Source organism: Alosa alosa, chromosome 13 (assembly GCF_017589495.1).
Source record: "Alosa alosa isolate M-15738 ecotype Scorff River chromosome 13, AALO_Geno_1.1, whole genome shotgun sequence".
Taxonomy (NCBI): Eukaryota; Metazoa; Chordata; class Actinopteri; order Clupeiformes; family Clupeidae; genus Alosa; species Alosa alosa.
In genome coordinates, this window is record NC_063201.1 from 27,856,594 (window position 1) to 27,878,015 (window position 21,422).

Here is a 21,422-nt window from a genome sequence, read left to right on the forward strand (position 1 = left end):
ACCTCCTCAAACAGAAGTTTGTTTGTCTGCAGGTTCATCACTGACTTGGTAGTAGGCAACCATTGTTGGCTCAATGCACTCACAACACAACACGATTGGCTCAATGTATTCACATGTCGACGTTTTGCCGCGGAAGGGGTGGGATATGTGTAGACAAGTTACTAACCCCATGCATTTCTATGGAGGATTTTTTTGTTAGTGCTGTGTCTCCTCATTAGAAAGGTTCTTTTTTTACTAAATACATGTTCATGTCAAAAAGCATGCAGCCAACTTCGGTGTAACTTAGTTATAAGTTAGGCCTACTACATAGGCCACTTATAACCTGCCTAGCCTACACATCGAACAGAATAGCCTAGGTCTAATGATTGATGATCAGCTTGAGGTTGGATGTGGAGTCATTTACAGATTAAAGAGGAGTGAAAAGTTGAAGAGAAAATTAAATATGTATTTATTTTTGATTTAATCAGGCTCGGGAAAAAATCAGGGGTCAAACCAGGTCAATGAATGGCCTTCTCAGCAGCGTTTGTACGAATGTTCAACGCACCACTGTTTGCGTTGAATCAAACGCTCTGCAATTTTGCTCGTCTTGAACTCACCCCTGGTTTTGATTCGTTTGCAACTGTCTCCCACTTCCACCCACCCCGGCAGGCAGTTGGAGTGGTGACCGTGTGGTCCGAAGCCTGCCTCGGCTCACATCTTACTATAAAAATAATTGAAAAAAAATATATATTAAAAATAGAGAAAATAGAAAAAATAACAAAATATCGAATAGGCCAGAACCGGTGAAGCAAGGCCGCCTCACAACGCTAACTACGTGGATAAGAAGGTAAACCGGGTAGCCATGGGGAATTTAAAAGTAATCATCAACCGGTGCTGTGACAAGGCTAATCAGTCAGCTGAGAACGCTATGTTAACTCGGTTGTGGGAGATTTGGGAGAATCTGCTCAGCCACCACGGTCACCCTTTGATTTTAAACGTGGGTCATTTTCGTTAAGGGTTGCTAGCCTGCACACTAGGATTAGCTTAACCTTCATGTGACCAAATATTTCAAGCTAAAATAACGGTAGGATAACTTGTCACCTGTTAGCCTTGATAAATTTGAAGGTTGAATGAACGTTGATGTTAGCCTGCTGACCAGGTGATTTTCGCAAACTAACGTTACATATCACTAGCAGTTAAAGTTAAACGTCATCGATATTTTTGACGCTACTGTTAAGCGAATAGTTTATCGGCGTTAGTACAAAACGTTACCGTTGGTGTATGTTTCTAACGTTATGTTACGTTAACGTTACAGTTATATGGAGTGACCGTAAATTGCGGGCTAAGTTAACGCTACCCTTAGCTATCAATAAATTACCCACGTTATATAGCTATGACAACGTCAGCTAACGTTAGTGTATGACTTGTAGACAGACCCTCTCATGATTCAAGTCATTAAGAAGACATCAACGACGTGCTGTTGGTAACAGAGCACCTCTCTTCACCAGTCAACGCTACTGTCGGAATCCTTGTGTAAACGGACGCGCCCACCAAGATGAACCACAGCGCAGCTCCCAGTTACCCCATGGCCTCCTTGTACGTCGGGGATCTCCATCCTGATGTGACCGAGGCAATGCTATATGAGAAGTTCAGTCCTGCCGGCCCCATACTTTCAATTCGGGTTTGCAGGGATATGATAACACGTCGCTCCCTCGGATATGCCTATGTAAACTTTCAGCAACCGGCAGACGGTAGGTGATGATGTAGTTGGTACTCTTATTCTAGTCATTATTCATTCTTCAATAAGAATGCTTTGTTTTGAGGTACTTACTCACATAGTCACATAGGCCTAGCCATCAGGGTTAGGACTGCACCAATATTAGGCTAGAAGCTAAAGCTTCAAGATTTTTGAGGAAGGTCTTGAATGATGTGATTGATGCATAATGAAATTTTTTGTATATGGCCAAATATCACCCTTTGACAGCTGAGCGAGCACTGGACACCATGAACTTTGATGTCATCAAGGGCAGGCCTGTGCGCATTATGTGGTCCCAGCGTGACCCTTCCCTCAGAAAGAGTGGTGTTGGAAACATATTCATTAAAAACCTGGACAAGTCCATCGACAACAAGGCCCTTTATGATACATTTTCGGCTTTCGGAAACATCCTCTCTTGCAAGGTAAAGGACAGGGGTGCTGCCTCATGCATGTGTGTGGAAAGCTTGAATATGGATGCTTTCCCCCCCTGGTGGTTTGTTCTGCATAATTTGGTCATCTAGTCACTGTACTGTCCAATCGAATTGTGCAGATTCAGTTACAGACTTACAGTGTGTCTTACTGAGTATCAAATTATCTAATTCATGTTCATGGTTTTGAAGGTTTTCACGACTCTCCTTTTCTCAAGGTGGTTTGTGATGAGAATGGCTCAAAGGGCTACGGCTTTGTACACTTTGAGACCCAGGAGGCGGCAGAGAGAGCCATAGAGAAAATGAACGGCATGCTGCTTAATGATCGCAAAGTGTGAGTTGTGTTATTTACAATTATCAGCTATAGCTGAGCTAGATCACAGATGAGAGAAACTGCCCTTCTTATAGGCCTAACTCACCTAAACAGATTTGGGCAGGGCATTCTTCACACAAACTCGCGTCACATATGTACTTCACCGCCCATTTGGAGGTCCAAACAATCAGATTTTTTGTTCTTTACTATGTTATCTCAAAGGCAATGCAGCGTTTTGTTTGCACCTCCAAAAGCATGGTATACCTGGTTACCTCCAAAAAACGCCCTTAAACTCCCACAAATACCCGTATGTTTGTGTGAAAGAATTGCTTTTGTGATATCAGACATTTCTAAAAGTAGCCTGGTTGCATGGCCTTGTCACATTCAGCATGTACACCCCAGAAGTACTCCAGCCTTAGCTAACAGTCCTTCATAAACTAGGGAGTGACACAACACACAAAAATGCAATGAGCCATTCTTAGCTCACAGTACTGGGCTAGGGAATACAGTAACACTAGAGTGAACTAATATTATTTTTGTTGCTGCAAAAATGCATGAGTATGCTTAATTCATGCAGCACCACTTTATCCAGACAGGAATGTGAATCGCAAAATTCTGAGTGGAAATACTTCAAAATTGCATAAAATCTCCTGATTCAAATAAGACATTGATTTGCAAGCGGTGGTTGGTTCCTGGCGGCTCCTGATTGGCAGATTTGTAGAGATTATTATTATGTATAGTGTGTAGCCTACTGTGGTCCCATCATAATTATGGACTAAATATTGTGCAAGTAAGGTATTGCTGTTTTATGTGTAATGTCCTCACCTAAAATTTGCGCAGCTCTTTCACTGTGGATTTCCACTCTGGTTCCCACTGATGCTTTACAGGTTTGTGGGGCGTTTCAAGTCCCGCAAGGAACGAGAGGCCGAGCTGGGTGCCCGTGCTAAGGAGTTCACCAACGTCTACATCAAGAACTTTGGAGAGGACATGGACGATGAAAAACTGCGCGAGATCTTTGGCAAGTTTGGTGCGTGTCTGGGAAACATTTCACAAAATTGGGTGCAAAGGTAGCAAGGTAGCAAGTAGCTCACTGCTCCGGGTTAGTGTGTGCTTCACCTCACTGTGTGTTCACTGTGTGCTCTGTGTGTATCTAAGATTTATTTAGATTTACATTTACATTTGTTTTTTTTTGTTTTTTTGAAATCTGGAAGATCTTTCTGGGAATGTGGGAATTTTCAGTGTTGTATCTGACCTGTATAAATACATTTTAAGGTGCTTCATTTCTCCTGAAGGGGGTAGTATACTCACATACACTAGGTGCAATGAGCTCACTAGGAGCACACACACAGGTCTGGAACATTGGGCAATCCTTGATCCGATGCCTGGGGAGCAGTTGTTCAATGGGCAACCTCATCCGTGGATGTGGGAGACGGATCCACACGGATCCCCCACACACACACACACACACACACACACACACACACACACACACACACACACACACACACATTTTGCCTACGAGTCAGGGATCGAATTGCCCATTCTTTGGTCACAAGTTCGATTCTCTAACCAGTAGGCCACGCATACTCTTAAGAAGTTGTTGTGTTGGCACATGATCTGACCTGTGCTGAAAAACCCCTCCTCCCAGGCCCTGCACTGAGCATCAGGGTGATGACGGATGAGAGCGGGAGGTCCAAAGGCTTTGGCTTCGTCAGCTATGAGAGACACGAGGACGCACAGAGGGTGAGCAGAGACCGGAGTTTTTGAATGTTTCCGACTGCTGTGTGAAAGTGAAATCACTCAATGAGGCGTGTGTGTGTGTGTGTGTGTGTGTGTGTCTTCCTTCTCAGGCCGTGGATGAGATGAATGGGAAGGAGCTGAACGGTAAGCTGGTGTACGTGGGCCGGGCGCAGAAGAAGGTGGAGCGGCAGACGGAGCTCAAGCGCAAATTTGAGCAGATGAAGCATGACCGCATGACCCGCTACCAGGTGTGTGCCACAGATGCCACCCGCCTGAGCCGTCACTCTGACCATGCATGCTGCCAGTCTGGACCACGTCCAGTGATACAGTTGTGATTTTACAATACCAAAATGCTGTTTTTCATGGTTTTGAAAGTCGGTGATTAATCTTGTCTTTTCATGCAGTTGTAAAGTTGACCAGCAGGGGACAGTGGTCAAGCTGATTTAGTGTAATCTTACAGAGTCATGCACAGTCATGACACAACACCTACTACATCTCTAGGCAGTGTATACTGTAGTATAAGTGTTAATACATAGATTTAAAATGGCACTAACATGCAAATCTTCTTCCAGGGTGTGAATCTCTATGTGAAGAACCTGGATGATGGGTTGGATGATGAGCGCCTGCGTAAAGAGTTCTCCCCATTTGGGACAATTACCAGTGCCAAGGTAGCCACCTCTCCTGCCGGTTATTCACCATACAGTACACTCGTTCCCAGTTAGCAGCTGATATCGTATTGATGGAGCTTGTACTTGGCTCACAGCTCATAGCTCCTCTGTGAAACAAACCATCTTAAAAGCTTACTTGAGATACCAACGTTAAAACGCCAATTCCATTCCTCTTCCCTCCGCACACATTTCCACACATTGCGCTGTTGTAGACACTATGCAGACAACATACTGAATCACTGGCGGCTCTCACTGTCTGTCCCTGCTCCACATAAACCTGATAGAAATATAGGTAGTAGTTATGATTACACAACTATTTGGTGTTTATAAATTAATCTAGAGTCATGTGCAATATTTTATTGAATATAATGGTAGAGAAAATAGCCACACACATTTTTCCCGATAACATCTCAAATCTGTAAAACAAAAATCTCCCCACTCTTTACAGGTCATGATGGAGGGCGGCCGCAGCAAAGGCTTCGGCTTTGTGTGCTTCTCCTCGCCAGAGGAGGCCACCAAGGCTGTGACTGAGATGAACGGGCGCATCGTGGCCACCAAGCCCCTGTACGTGGCACTGGCGCAGCGCAAGGAGGAGCGCCAGGCCCACCTCACCAACCAGTACATGCAGAGGATGGCCACCGTCCGGGCCGTGCCCAACCCGGTCATCAACCCCTACCAGCCCGCGCCACCCTCCGGCTACTTCATGGCCGCCATCCCCCAGGTCAGCACCCTTCACTCCACACCATAGCAACACCAGTGTTTCCCACAGAATTGGATTCAATTTGTGGCCGTAGCTGACTTGGGGACAAACCGGGGGGCGGGGGGGTTGTGGTATTAAGATCGTCTTGGTAGTGTATAGGTCTACTTGAGTGCCTGTCACTTTAAGACGTTTGAGGGAACCCTTGCAATTGTAACACAGTTGAAAGGCTGCTGATGTGGCTAAGCATGCTAAATTCGACATCCAAACAGTATTCTAACATTAGCTTTGAGATACTGCTTGATTTCATAACTTAACTTAGGCTACATTGAAGAGAGTAAACTATGTTGTGATAAGACCTTAGCAGAGATCACTTTAATGCAGCAGTTTTGAACAAATTTGCGCAGCATGGTCACGATGCTAAGCGGATTTAATAGCAATTTAGCCAGACGTCTTCTATGCAATGCTTCTATGTGGCAACAACAATCCTTCAACAATCGTGAATATTTTGTTAAATGCACATGCAGAGGAGGGGCAGCAGGCTACGAGAGAGAGCGGGGCGGGGTAAGGAAAGGCTGCGTGTGTAAAAAGCGCAGCTCAATGGCAATGCAAGGATTTGACCTTATATTTAATTTAAATTAAACATAAAATATTTATCTGTGGCGGCCGATTTTTATTTTGTGGCGCCCCGCCACAGATTAGTCAATGTATGGGAAACACTGCAACACTGCTCGGCCATAGATGCACATAGTACTGCACAGCATTGAACTGTATGCTTTAAACCATGCACAGCACAGCATAGGACTGTGTGCTTTAAACCATGCACAGCACAGCATAGCATAGGACTGTGTGCTTTAAACCATGCACAGCACAGCATATAGGACTGTGTGCTTTAAACCATGCACAGCACAGCATAGAACTGTGTGTTTTAAACCATGGACAGCACAGCATAGAACTGTGTGCTTTAAACCATGCATAGCATAGCACAGCATAAAACTGTGTGCTTTAAACCATGTCCGCAAATAGCTGCAGCTAGCCTCATCAAACGGTGGTGGTGTTTTTTAATGGCGTCATTACACCAGTGAGATATTATCATGGCATAGTGAGAAATCATGGAGTTCCTGAATGTAGACAAGCTGGAAATAGCTTAAGCTGGCACATCTGCCGGCAGGAAAGAACAAAGCGGTTATGAGGCTTGACACATACTGCAGATGTTAAATGACTAGAGCAGAGGTTCTGGCCTACTGTAGTTGAGCATCAGCATATAAGAAGAGACTCCGCAAGATTTTGTGGCAAGTCCACTTGCTGAAAAAAAAAACAAAATCACTATCACTATCAAAAGCAGTCATACTAGTACAAATCGTACAAACCCAAAGCTCATCATCACAGCACAACTTTTTGACCAATGTTGCCTTGCAGTGTTCCTGATTATTGTTGCCCTGGCACATTTTTTCTGGAGAACTTCAGTCATCAAAGTCAAATGATCATGATCATCCAATCAGAACACATGGAACTGGTTATGTGGTTGCCTAGCAGCATTGCTCAGAAGGTCGCCACATGCATCATCATGTTAACCACGTGTGTGTGTGTGTGTGTGTGTGTGTGTGTGTGCGCGCTCCACAGGCCCAGAACCGCGCTGCGTACTACCCCACCAGCCAGCTGGCTCAGCTCAGACCTGGCCCACGCTGGGCCACCCAGGGCATGCGCCCTCAGCGTAAGTGGCCCTGCAAGCTGATGTTGAGCTCCATGCAACATCACGGGGGGAAAAGAACTGGGACCTGTTGTGGTCCAAATTGTTTCACTCTTAAATAAGATGCTTCTTGTGGTTTGCTTAAGTATTTGGGAAAGGTCCCCTCTGCAGGAGGATACCGTAGATGAGAGGTCTGACTCTGGCCACTGTCCTTCAGTTAACTGAGAACATGGTTCTGCCAGCTGCTGTTCTCTCACTTAGGCCTTGTTCAGACTGCAGCCCAAATCCGATTTTTTCCCAAATGTAATCAGAATCCAATCTTACTGACTGACCGTCTGCATTACATATTGCAAATGATCAGATCCGATTTGCCTGTATTAACATAGTCTTATCCACATTGATTTCTATGGTAACAATCTACACCCAGGAAATGCAAGAGTAAAGAACTGTGCCTGTTTCTGACCCAAATGATTATTATGATTATGTTGTTTTCTTCCACTATTTTCTCCCACTTCGACCAAAGTTTCGACCACTTGCTTGTTTAAATCATCTTGTTTGAATTAACTTATGTCTCTGGATCCGGATCTACGTTGTTGTTGCTGTTGTTGTTCGTGTCGCGTTGTGAGTGACACGGAAAACAATCCTATTCAAGTGACCGAAACATTCAGATTGAAACAGATCTGTAAAAATCTGATTGGAATTGAATTCAAAACCACCTTTTTATGCAGTTTGAGACCGATTTGGAAAAATAGGATCTCATGTTAGATACAATCTGGATATGCTAAAAATTCAGATTTAGAGTGGTAAGGTGAACAAGGCTATGGAGCACACACACTTTCTGAAAACTCCACTGTCTCTGCAGATTTCCAGAGCATGCAAGCGAACACCATGCGGCCGTCCGCACCTCGTCCGCAGACCTTCAGCACTGTGAGACCGGCCTCCCAGGTGCCACGCATGGTGGCATCTCAGCGCATGAGTAAGTGCCCCCTGGTTGTCTGTTACAAAAGCAAGCAGGCTGTCCTTGCCGTCTTTGTTGTAGTATAATGATTACAGTACTCTATGTGGGCTGGTTGGATGTTTACAACAGTCAAAGTCAAGAAAATGGTTTGCTATGTAAAATTCTGATACACTGAGATTATATTGTACATGTATAATTATGGGATTTGGAGTGCTCCTTATTTTGAAAGTAAATGGTGAGTAGTGTTTGTTGAGAGTGACCTGTTTGTCTCCTCCCCCTCTCCTCTGGTAGCCTCTCAGAGTCTTGGCCCACGGCCGGCCAGTGCCACAGCTCCCACTGCTGCACCGGTGCGCGGCGTTCCCCAATACAAGTATGCTGCAGGAGTGAGGAACCCACAGCTGGGCTCACAGCCACACTCCGCCATGCAGCAGGTAGGCCTAACAGTTTCCCAAGAGAAAGTCTGAAGCTGAAGATCCTTTCAAAAACCTTTACTTAGGATTCACTGTAAAACTAAGCAGACCAACTTTACATCTAAGTTATTTCCTTCGATGTTTTGTTTAAGAGAAATCATGTAGGCTAGCATTCCAAGTTACAGAATAGAAACTAATGCGTTAGCTTATGGCTAATGTATATGAGAAATCCCATAGAGATGCTAACGGTTAGCATAATCGATACACGTAGATATTTAGAGCTTAACTTCAGTCCATTTTACAAAAGGGTTACATGAGAAGAGTTCTTTGTTTACAACTGACTATTAAAATACTCAAAGGCAAATGTTTTCTCTCCATATAATACCATGTAGGAAAAAGTGTGACTGTCTCATTAATGCTACGTGAACAGAAGTAGCTGCACAAAATCCCAAGTAGGCTACGTCTGGATCTCGCTACACAAAATAAACATTAGGCCTGCGTGTGACAACGTGGACCCACTAGTGATCATCTGACACTTGCTCTGCTGCAACGGGGCTTCTCTTGCATACACCTCCTGGATTTAGTGAATGTATGGGGTTTCAATGCGTGATTTTGAGTGTTTTTTTCCCCCTAAGTAGTTTAAATACTCGATAATGTAAATTTGCACATCGTTAAAACAACAATCACGATATTATCACAGACGATATATATCGCCCACCCCTAACACACACACACGTCTTTTATGATGGAGAAACACTTCAACAGGTTTCACTTTAATGTGTCACTTCACTTAAGTAGTTGAATACTGAAGAGTCGAGTCGAGTCACACATTTAAAAACAACTGAGTTGAACCAAAGTGCTTACAAACAAACATAATAACATAACAAGGGGGGAAAATAAATAATTGAAATAATAAACAAATTGGTCAAAAATAAAATAAAGAATAAAGTGTGTGTGTGTGTGGTGGGCAGTGTTGGTCAAGTTACTTGGAAAAAGTAATTAGTTACTGATTACTTATCCAAGAAAGTAATCTAGTTACTTTACTGATTACTTATTTTCAAAAGTAATTAGTTACTTTACTTAGTTACTTTACAAAAACACACTAGCTATACACAATCTGAATACGCTTTTTTAAAACTTGGTTTTATTAGTTTCAATCTTAACTTTTTGGTGTGTATACTCCTTCATTCGAATAGATGTAAATAAAATACAGCAAAAAATATTAAAACCAAAGTCTCTATTAACATTTACATCTTTTAACAGTTGCAGTGCAGAGAGGAGTAATGCATTTACCAAAACAGAAAATGCTGTTGCATGCCACATTTAGGCTGTTCTAATGTCAAGAAGAGTATGTGTTTGAACTGTGCGTGTGCAGTGCCGCTGCTGGCTATTTTGGTGCCCAAAGCATAACTGTTAGTTTAAAATATTTCTTAAGAAATACTACTAATTTGATGCAGTTTAACTCATTTATAAATGGTGCGCTGTCACTTTAAGAGCATCTACACAACTCTCATAATGATCAGCTCCATTCAAATATAAGCCTATGGCTAGTCCACAAACTCCACATTTGGCACTATATTAGCAATAGTCATGATATTAAGTTGGTATAAACAGCTAGCTAGACATTTTCTGTTTGCAATTAAAAGTGATGGCCTATATGAGCCTGGTAGCACCTATCTGAGTGGAATGTGTTTCAATCGGCATAGGCTACTGTGCTTCATGTAAATGCTTAGTTTAAGGCAGTGGTTCTCAAACTTTTTCTTTCATTCCCCACTTTGATCAAGGGGGCATTCTCGAGCCCCACCTGTCCCTCATCGCTCTAAGAAAGTGGTAGGTCAAGCTTAAAATTGACAAATGTATTGAAATAATGACAAGTTCTAAATATATCCTCTTCAGCAGAGCTAAAATCAGCTGGTGCTGCAGATATAATAATAAATAAATACATAATGTGCCATTGTAAATTAAACACACATATTTCTGTTTTCCAGCAACATATTAGGAAGCATAGGCCAATATTTTACAGCATTGTACAATATATTCAATGAAATACCAACATGCTGCATTAAATGGATCCATAATCCAGTCATACTGAGCACTGCTGGTTGGGAAATATTTTTGAAATAAACTTTGCAGGGATGTGATGTAGGCCTACTGTTTAATACATGGGATCACAAGAGTGGCTCCCGAAGCAGACGTTTCAAGCGATTTCACTCAGATTCTCAAAGGCATACTTTTTGCGATCGAGGCGCCTGTCCCATACCTCAAGTTTTTGGTGAATGCAGTAATCTTATCTGCTAGGTGAGGTAGGTGCTTGTCTTTGCCTTGTAACTGGAGATTTAACTCATTGAGCTTTCCAAAATATATCGCTAAGATAGGCCAGCTTCAAGAAATGTTCATTAGTGAACATGCTTGCAGATTCAAACATGCGCCACGCTGCCTTGACACGGCGCTTCCCTATGAATAACACAGTCGTCCATTGGCGATCGGGTGCTACCTGGGCCTAGGCTACAGATAAAAAAAATAAATAAATAAAACTCCTGTTTTTCGACCCTACCTGGCATGTCTCCAGCGACCCAGTAGAGAAACGCTAGTTTAAGGGAAACGAATTATTGAAGACTTCAACACTCACCAGCCCCATTACAAAAGGCAAAGACCACATTATATTTTGCCCATTTTCCAAATCACAGTGAATGCAGCCAGAATATTATAATGCCCTGGCTCCTGTTATAACGGGCCAGTAGGCTACAGGAACCCAGCGACGTCTTCTATTTTCACCTGTTGCTGCAGCCGTCATGTTGGGATCTGGGGGTGTCTCAATGAGTTTCACATTCCTGTGCCGGGCTTGCTAGGTGCTTGCTCAGATTTGAGGTGGAATTTTTCGCTGTAGACAACATTTTTCTTCCCCTCTAAGAGTGTACAGCGTTAATGTTTTTTTCTTAATGTCTGAACTGCAATGAATTAAATGCTCCATGTTCAAGCTCTCTCCTGCACTCCATGTCTTGCACACGCGTGTGTCTGTTGTTTACATCTATATCGGCAAGAAGCTATAGCCTACATCATTGTCAATGAAGTTAGTCTCACAAAATCCATATGGCAAAATCCCAAATTCTTTTTACTGTCTATGGCAAAAATCACGGTTTTAGTAACGCAGTAACGCAGGCTGCTTGCAGGAAAGTAAAAGTAATCTAATTACCGTTTTTTGCTATTGTAATCCCTTACTTTACTCGTTACTTGAAAAAAGTAATTGGATTACAGTAACGCGTTACTTCTAACGCGTTACTGCCCATCACTGGTGTATTAAGGTAGATTGAAAGCTTGTGAGAAAATGAAAGTCTTTAAGTTAGACTTAAAGCAGTCAATGGTTGGAGAGGACTTTATATGTACAGGTAGACTATTCCAGAGTTGGGGGGCAACAACAGAGAAGGCTCTATCACCCTTAGTTTTAAGGCGTGTTTTGGGGATATAGAGAAGATTCTGAGATGAAGACCTAAGTGATCTTGGAGTGCTGTAAGGAATTAGTAGGTCACCTATGTAACTAGGTGCCAAACCACTGAGGGCTTTGAAGACAAAAAGTAAAATTTTAAACTTAACTCTGTGCTCCACAGGTAACCAGTGCAGCTTAGCCAACACAGGAGTTATATGCTCACGTTTCTTAGAGCCACTTAATAATCTAGCTGCTGCATTTTGAACTAGCTGAAGTCTGTTGAGAGTGGAGTGGGTCAGGCCTGCATATAATGAATTACAATAATCTAGTCTAGATGTTATGAAAGCATGTATAAGAGTGTCAAGATCAGAGAAGGACAAAAAGGGCTTCAGTTTTGCAATGGTTCTTAACTGGAAAAAGCTGCCTTTGACCACACTATTTACTTGCTTACTAAAATTTAAAGAGGAGTCAAAGAAAACCTCAAGATTCTTTACTTCACTGTGGCAGTTTGCAGAGAGAGGTCCTAGTGCATTTTTCAAGATAGAAACATCACTTGGAGGGCCAAAAATAATTATATCAGTTTTACTTTCGTTCAGTTGAAGAAAATTTGACAGTTAAAAATATTCTCCAAAGAACAAATGCCATTAGTGTTAACAGGCAGGTAAAACTGAGTGTCATCTGCATAGCAGTGATACTGAATGTTATACTTTTTAAAAATTGAGCCATGGGGTAGCATATAAAGAGAGTCAAGTAAGTCATTGGAGTCTGGAAGCCAGGCCAAATTCGGTCTGGACTTGTTCCATTGAGAAGGCTCTATGCCCGTATGAGAACTGAGCGTGCTATGGGTCTTGCTATAGAAGCTAGACGTTTAGATTTCGCACGTCGCATGTACAAGATTTTTGACAGCACAGTAACTTTAAACGAACAGAAAACAGCAATTAAGGCATTTCATTTGTTGAGAAGAAGGATGACTGTTCTCCATTGCTCTGATTTAGTGAGATCTATCCAATTATGCGCAGAGACATTTTTCCCCTGTATCGGTTGAAACACATCCTATAATCACATCCCAATGATGGAGTACCAGGCTCAAATTCTTAATAGTCTGATTTAGCCAGACTCAATTCTAACTCATTGGTGGAAAGGGAACAGATAGAATAGTTTGTTAGTTTTGCCATCTAGGCAACAAAAGTTGCTTTGACGGCATTTTTCAAGGATGTGCAGCAATTCCACTTTAAAGTGTTGGCTGGTCTGTTTTAAGGGTCTGTTTTCTTTGAAAAAGGAACAATTAAAAGGAGTCGGCCTGACCTGGTGCTATTTCTGACCCCGGGTGTTTCGCATTTTGCCCTCTTCTGTGACTGCTGTGTTTTGCCTGTGTGTAACTGAGTTGTCACCCTCCCTGCAGCCTGCTGTCCATGTCCAAGGCCAGGAGCCGCTGACAGCCTCCATGCTGGCAGCAGCCCCCCCACAGGAGCAGAAGCAGATGTTGGGTCAGTACCAGTACATCACCTCTGATTGCCATTATGTCTCTTTCTTTCTCTCTCTCTCAGTTGAAGTGGTGTGTGTATGTCTGTCTATTCTCTGCACGTTTGTAAATTCAAATGCAGGATTGAGTGAGTTCAAATGTGCATTTACAAAGTTTGTGTGTGTATTTATGTATGATTGTGTAAATGATTTTGTGTGCATGTGCTCCTTTCTTGCTCTTTCCTCTCTCTTGTGATTATGTGGAATGTCTTTGTTTTCCCCCCTCACGTCTGACTGTGCCCGTCCTCCCTTCAGGGGAGCGCCTGTTCCCACTGATCCAGAACATGCACCCCAACCTGGCGGGGAAGATCACAGGCATGCTGCTGGAGATCGACAACTCCGAGCTCCTCCACATGTTAGAGTCTCCAGAGTCTCTGCGCTCCAAGGTCAGTCTGTGTGTGCGCATACAGAAACGCACGCACACACTCAAGCGCACGCTCACACACACACACACACACACACACACACACACACACACACACACACACACTCAAACACCTCTCCACACACACACACACACACATTCAAACACCTCTTTACATACACACACTCACAAACATACTTTGTAGATACACATTTTAACTCAGTCCTGCAGTTGAGTAAAGGTATCTCCACAGTCAAAGTCATGCAGTGGAACCATGCAGTGGTCTTGTGTTGCAGGTGGATGAGGCCGTGGCTGTGCTGCAGGCTCACCAGGCTAAAGAGGCCGCTCAGAAGTCTGTTACTGGCCCAGCTGTGCCAGCTGTTTAATGACAAGGTACTTACTGCTGCTGCACCTCACCCCATCAATACCCCTAACATTACCTCCACTTTCAGCCTTTTTTCACATATGAAATCACTGGCCATTAAATAGCCTTAGTTGCGGAAATGGCCTTAAATTAAACAAACAAACAAACACATATGAAATCCATAACACTGTCAAATTAAAAACAATCCATAATGGAATTGTTAGTCCCTCTTGGTTGTCAATCAAGTTCTGTGTGGTACAGTTATAGTTAAGGTCTCATGCCAGTTAACCTAGATATGTCGGCTGACTACCTCTTATCATCTTTGCAGATGTTTTCACAGCTGGCTCGTTTGGAGCAGTTGAATAGGAATGTTCGAAGATCGGTTAGTTTGGGTATGTGTGAATAGACCACATAGAGGAGGCTCGTTAGAGGTTATAGAAGTTAGTTATTAGACTCGTTTATAATTGAACTCTAGAGCAGTATGTTATGACTGGAACATCTTTCAAAATCGAAACAACAATCTCACTAAAGCTTAGTTTAATCATGCATGCTCCCATCAAGCTGATAGTAGCTAGTAAACTTGTTAGACAACACCTGAGGCAGTAGTCTGCCCAGTGCCCACTGTCACTATTAAATTCCTGGATGTGTCAATTCAGTGTGCTAATAGCTCAGCACAGTTGCCCAGGTTGTTTACAGTCTAGCACACGGTGCCATCCAGATAACCAAGGTCTGGATCCATCAGACTGTAGATGTGCTGTTGCAGTGTGCGCCCACTGAGGTCTAATGTCCCTGTTTTTCTGTTCCAGGAATGGGAATGCCGCAGCTTGCTTCACTGGTTAAAAGAAGTTATGAAAAAGAAAGAAAAATATTAAACATTGAAAAAAGCTAAAACCCAGAAAACATTGCAAAAGGAAAAAAAAAGCTAAAAAATGGAATGAAAATCAGAATTGTTTTACCAGGTCTGGGAAGAAAGTGTCTAGACCTTGATTATTTACATAGGAAAAAAAAAGAAGGAAAAAAATGAAAAATTGTTTGATGTTTGAGAAATTATTTTAAAATGAAAGCCCTGTCTTTTCCCAGTACTGTACGGATGCACAGAATATTATGTTTGGAACAAAATCCTACATGATAGCTAGGCTCTGGAGAGATGTCTGGATTAAGAACTGCTTGCTATAATAAAATCTCACACTGAATGTTTCTGTGTTGTATATCATTGTTGTGTGCAGGTGTGTGCACTTTTGTGACATGGAAAAAGTGTATTTTCGTGAAGCACATTACATGTAGCGAACCACCTGATTGCTTTTTAACAGATGGTGGTAATAAAATGACTCGTGAAGGGAGTGTGAAGAGAATTCCTCTCTGACACATGCTTTGGGAATCACCTCTGATGTATTACAGTGAAAGATAACATCCAATTATTAGTACTATTAGTAAAGTTACAGCATTACAGTCTTTAAGAATGTGGCTGTGCAGGATTGGTTACCTACAGGATCCTTTCCTAACACTAGGTGGCAGTGAAGAGGTGTGTAATAAAAACAGAAAAAAAAAAATCTGACAATAATAAATTAATACATACATATTAATAAATAATACATACATATTAATAAATAAATTAATATCACTTACTAGTCTATCGCACATACTATAAAGGATCCTAAGCTCTAAACTGGAAATTTAAATGCTCTGACAATGACATTCAGAGCAACAAAAAATTCTCTGAAAGCCATCTGTGATGTGTTTGGGTGGGCATTACATAGGTCTTTATCGCTAACCAAATCAGCTGTGGTTTATTTTGAGTCTAAGGTATATAACTCCATAGGAGAGAGTTCTTGAGAGCTCTGATGTTACTGGTAGTGGTAGGTGTGCAAGACAGAAAGCCCAACTGCTCTGTAGCTACTGACAAATCTGCCCTGGAGGAACATGAACTACACTAGGAATGTTTGACATAACGTTATGTGCTCGTCATCATGATGCTCCCTTGCCCGCTCACAGTTCATGCTGGGTCATAATACAACATGGTACACTGCACTGCCACCATCCAGCAGCTGTATTTGAAATGTACCAAAGCTAATAGATTCTCAAGGTGCTCAGTCAGGACCTTTATCCAGAGTATCTAACGACAGATTCCAAATGCAGCACAAGTTGTAGTTCTAGTCTGGCCCTGTCTGTCCAGTCAGTGTTCAGCTGGACTAACCCCCCTCCTCTCTGACTGCAGAACAAGGGGTGCCAGATAAACCCAGACAGTCAAAGGTTCAGCCGTCATCTCTGCGTATCATGAAAGGGGCTTTAGTGACTCATCACGTGAATATAATCCTAGCCAGAGAGCCTGGCAGTATGCAACCTGCTGTGAGAGTCAGTTTAATGCTGTTTTGCTTTTCGGCCTTTTCAAAAGTAAACAGAATACTGCTCTAAAACAGTATTGGACACTCAAATGAGTAGGAGGGCTGTGGGCAAGTATGGTGCTTCCTCTGCGAACCTACAGCTATGCGGGGCACTCGCTCTCTGAGCGGAGCCTTGTTTTTAGGGTTATTTTTGGCCAGGTGTGATGTGTGGAAGTGGCTGGGTAGTGGTTTGTGAATTCCTCCTGATTGCTCTGTGTCGACTTGAGGATTACCCCAGCAATGTAATATATAGCACGTCAGTCATCCGCCATGCCCCTAGTGCCTAATATTAGGCGTTGGTAGTCTTTGGGGTGGCATTAGCCCGCTCTCTCTGTTTACCTCAGGGGGCTGGCTTTGTTTACTGTAACCATCCAACTGTTTCAACAACTGCTCCCTCCACCTTGACACTGTTTACTCTCCACCTCTTAAAATAAGATGGCACTCTCCACACCGTCAACTGTAGAAGCTGTCTCTGACTGCTTGCTTCAAAATCAGTGGCTAAATGGACCCTCAATTTAGCTGCCATTGGGAGATTCTGGGGGGTAAAGCTACTTGTGTGTGATATTTTTGGGGGGGCCTCGCTTTAATGTGTGTTTGAGAAGTTCAGCTGCCTTACTCTAATTACCTGTCTCCATTCAGCCCCTCACACACAGCCAAATATGGGCACCTACTCTGTTTGGCGTTCAGTTGGGCAGTGACAAAACACTGCATTCATGTCACAAAACTCTGATGAAATAAGGAAACTGTTGCTTGATTATCTGTGGAGTGTACTGGTATTTCCAATTCAGCCTTGCCACATGTCTGGGCATTCTCATTTTCCAACGTAACCCGCATCAGGCCTGGGTAATTCCTTTGTCATACAATGGCACAGGCAAGAACCTGCACTAGCTTATTCCAAATGTCTAGCAGTAGTTGGGTCTCTGCAGTGTCCAATGTCTTGTCAAGGCTCCAACACAAACATTTCTAGGTTTCAGACAGCTTTGGTTTTAAAACAGTACCTCATGCATATTTTAAGGGTTTATCATGACAAAATCTTAGATGAAAAGGGGAGTATGAGGTTGTTAAGCTTGATTCCGTGCCATGCTTTTGTTATATACAGTGGTCCAGTGGGATATTTAGTTGGACGAACATGCAGCCATAATCATCTACTGTAAGTTTTCCTTAAGCTAAGAGTTGGAAAATGAGAGTCCTGTTTTAAACGTCTCTTTTTTTTTGGCTGATTGATTAACTTACTGCTTTTTCTCTGAAAACACACACATACACTTTATTTTAAGATCTGTGGTAAAAAAAACACATTGATTTGTTTTGATCAAAAGGATAACAGAGATCCAGCTCATCCACTCAAGAGACTCATCATAGAGGATTATTTGCATCACTCTTTACAAATTCACTGCCATTACTGATTGGGAGAATGAAGATTATATGTATTACATGTATTATATGTGTTTTTTTGTTTGTAGTGATGATGTTTACACGTAAAACATCCAACTGGAGAGTTCTGATGTTTTCTACTGTATGGTGTATTTGTATTAGACTAAGGATGAAGAAATTCTCCAAACTCTCTTTGAACTAATGTGTTGACTGTTTTCTAAATTACTTTTCCTGGGGTTGATGGGTATTCTGATATATGTGAGCTCATCGTAACTATGGCAACAATGATCATTTTATTTCTAACCCACCCTGCTTTGGAGTTAAATCCAAATTAAATAGCTTTTCATCACACCACTGTCTGTGGTTAATTTGATCTGCCAAAGGGAAAAAATAGATCCTGCATCTACAATATACCTAGAATCCTTTATCAGTTTTGTGGAAATGTTAGGTTTTGTTCCATTGCTACTAACCTGTCTCCAGAGCATGGGTTTGCATTATAGTCAAATTCGAATGTCAGACATGTTCTGTTTTTAATACCTTGCAAGGAATTAAAGGTACTGACTAAACATGTTCCCTATAAAAATAAAAATATGATTTGAGCTCTGTCTCCTGTTTATCACAGATGGAGTTGTGGTTGTGGTTGGATGCCATTGATGTGAAGGAGGCGGTGGGGTATTACCAGGATTAAGGGAAGAATGGCAGGGCACTCGTGCCAGCCTGTGCTCAGCAATACGTCACACGTACACAAACTGTTACCATACGACCCATAATCCCACCGATTAACGTCACAACAGCTACTGAAAATATTAAACTGAAAAAAAAAAAAAAAAACAGACTAAAATGCACCATAAAGTAGATTGACATGTTTCTTGTGGTCATTTACACAGCCCTAATCCTCTGTTAGTGTTGGACGGGTGGGACTGTAATCACATGGCTATGTTTTGTTTGTGACTTACTTTCTGAATGGTTATAGCCACTTTCCTTCAAAAAGATTATCATTAACACATCACTGACACAGAACTGAGTTGTAGAACTGTACAACAGAACTGTGGCCTACTCCTGAGAGAACTTCCTTTAATGTTGTCAGTGATTAGGTAGATGTTACAACCCCCATGTATTTCAGAGAGAGAGAGAGAGAGCGAGATGTGGAATAAGATAGGTAAAATATCACAGTTCCTACCAATAAAACAAAAATAACCTGATGAAATTGAATGAAACCCTTTCATTTCTTACAGACTCTGCAGCAGCTTCAGTAGTGACAGCTATTAGGCTATTCACAGCAAATTCAAATAGGTAAAGTACAAAAACTAAGACACCCTGCCTGCTCTGTGCACTTATTATCACTGTCACTAACACATCAGGACTGCTGCTCGCACCTGGGCATACACTCCCACTTTTAGCTGCTGATATTTTGGTTCAGGGCACATGTACATATGCAACTTGGCAACTACATTTCTTGAGGTCTGGGTGGTTCCAAAAACATCTCTGTTCTTGACAGTTGGGGATATTTCTGAGGAATGTAAATATTGGCAGTGGAGGGTATAGCACATACAGGGTGGGAGGCCATTTTCCCCCACACATAACCTTTCATCTTTGATGAATGCTTATGCTGGTCAAATACTACTTCTTAGAATTTTTCTTCCCTTATTACGAAACATGCCCTATTGGCCCTGTTGGTTAAGGCTAATCATGATTTATGTAATGCCGCCAAATGACTTATAAATGACAATTTACCTTTTAGCCAGTTATGTCTGATAGATTTGGCTAGAATAGATTCTCATTGTAACTAATTGAATCTGAAAATTATGACAGAGGTTTACAGTGCATCAATTAGGCCTATGCTATTTACATTTGTTGACTGTAGATTCCAAAACAACCATAGGCCACACATCCATACCAGCTTGTTTTAGTCCTTATTTCAAAACAAAGTGGATTGTTTAAGGCTCAGTGATAGCCACGTGTTTTGTTGTCAGAAACAAATATTCTTACATCAATAATAATGCCATTATGAAGCCAACCTTGAAAGAACATTATGGCAATCACAGGGAAACTGACTTTTCATGCCTTTGCCTCGGCATTATTATTTTCAGTCTTGGACCATTTTTAACAGTAGTAGGCCTAACTATTCCCATACAAGAGCAGATGTTAAGAACATTTATTATGCATTTATTATTTTGCAATACAAGTATACTGTACATACATAACTTCATTTTACTTACCGTATAATCAATCAAAGTCTTGTGTAAGCCTAGCCTACCCTTAAGTCTGGAAAAGTTATTCTACTTTTCATCGATCCGCTTAACACAGTATTATCGCGAGATTGTTTGAACAGCCTTACAGAGAAAGAACGTAAACCAGCTGCAAGCGCTTCAGATCAACGAACGGGGTGGGACCAAGTCAGTCTGGATTGTGCTAAAACTGGAGAAAGTTCATATACCATTCGGCCAGCAAAGGATTCCTTTGGAGACCTGGACAGTGGAAGTGGTCTTCTGAAAACATTCGTCAAGGTCACTTTACTTTATGTGTTAAAGGTATGAAGCATATTATCCTCTTTATCTAGCTGGCTACAGGACACATCGGAGGCATTTGCCTGCTAACGTTAGCTCTAGTTGGAGTGGTTTGCCAGCTAACGTTAACATTATCTACGCTAAGCTAACTCGTTAGTGTAGGCTAACTGTTATTGCTGGTTTAGATCTTGCTTTGCAGTATTGTCAGTCATTGTAGCTATTAAGCTGTCGTTGTAACATTAGCTATTATAACTCCTAACTCTTGGCGTTTTGTTATGTGGTTGTATCGATGAAGCTGCAAGTGACCACGTTATATTCGCTTGCTTTATGCCCATTGACAACAGAACCAGCAGTGCTAGTGAAGGCTGCTTTTAGATAATGGCTAACGTTATTTTTCCTCTCTTGAAAGCTTAAATTAACGTAACATCTGTGACCGCAGTCAGATATCTAGCTGGCTGCCTTGCATCGCAACCTAGCCAAGCTTACATTTGCTATTGTTAGCTAACGTTAACGCAGAGAGGGTTAAAGCGGAGCTAGTAATCAAGGATCTTTGGTTAACGTTACATGTAGATAGCCAGGTGCCTCGGTGCAGGCGAGGATAAGATACTTTCGTTTTGTTTTGCGTCACCTTTTTGATAAGTAAGTTTTGGATAAACAACCGTACGTTATTGTTACAAAGCAATATCATCCTTGAGCTTCGTAACACGTTGCCTTACCATAGGCAACTTAAAAGTTAGATGGCACACCAAGCACAATAAACTTCTCTTCATGTTTAAAAACTGTCCCTTTGAACATTCTATTTACATTCTAGTAGCCTAGATTTGCGTTAAATTGACTCTGATTTGGTAGAC

The 21,422-nt window shown here is 42.0% G+C and overlaps 1 protein-coding gene across 8 annotated transcripts; it reads left to right on the forward strand.

The window, feature by feature from the left end:
- The first annotated feature begins 680 nt into the window (after window positions 1–680).
- Window positions 681–15,505, forward strand: pabpc1a (poly(A) binding protein, cytoplasmic 1a). Of its 8 annotated transcripts, none has more exons than XM_048261522.1 (16): window positions 681–826; window positions 1,410–1,730; window positions 1,964–2,157; window positions 2,382–2,497; window positions 3,364–3,503; window positions 4,125–4,219; window positions 4,327–4,464; window positions 4,789–4,884; window positions 5,333–5,605; window positions 7,205–7,295; window positions 8,134–8,247; window positions 8,521–8,660; window positions 13,466–13,550; window positions 13,840–13,970; window positions 14,245–14,341; window positions 15,119–15,505. In XM_048261522.1, the coding sequence occupies exons 2-15, from the start codon at window positions 1,535–1,537 to the stop codon at window positions 14,332–14,334; spliced, it is 1,899 nt and encodes a 632-aa protein (XP_048117479.1). In that variant the 5' UTR covers window positions 681–826; window positions 1,410–1,534; the 3' UTR covers window positions 14,335–14,341; window positions 15,119–15,505. The 8 variants fall into 8 exon arrangements, 7 of the variants coding, with proteins under 7 accessions (XP_048117479.1, XP_048117481.1, XP_048117480.1 ...); XM_048261524.1 differs by having other exon boundaries at window positions 1,488–1,730; XR_007195529.1 differs by lacking the exon at window positions 681–826 and adding an exon at window positions 14,641–14,704 and having other exon boundaries at window positions 887–1,730.
- Window positions 15,506–21,422: the final 5,917 nt, after the last annotated feature.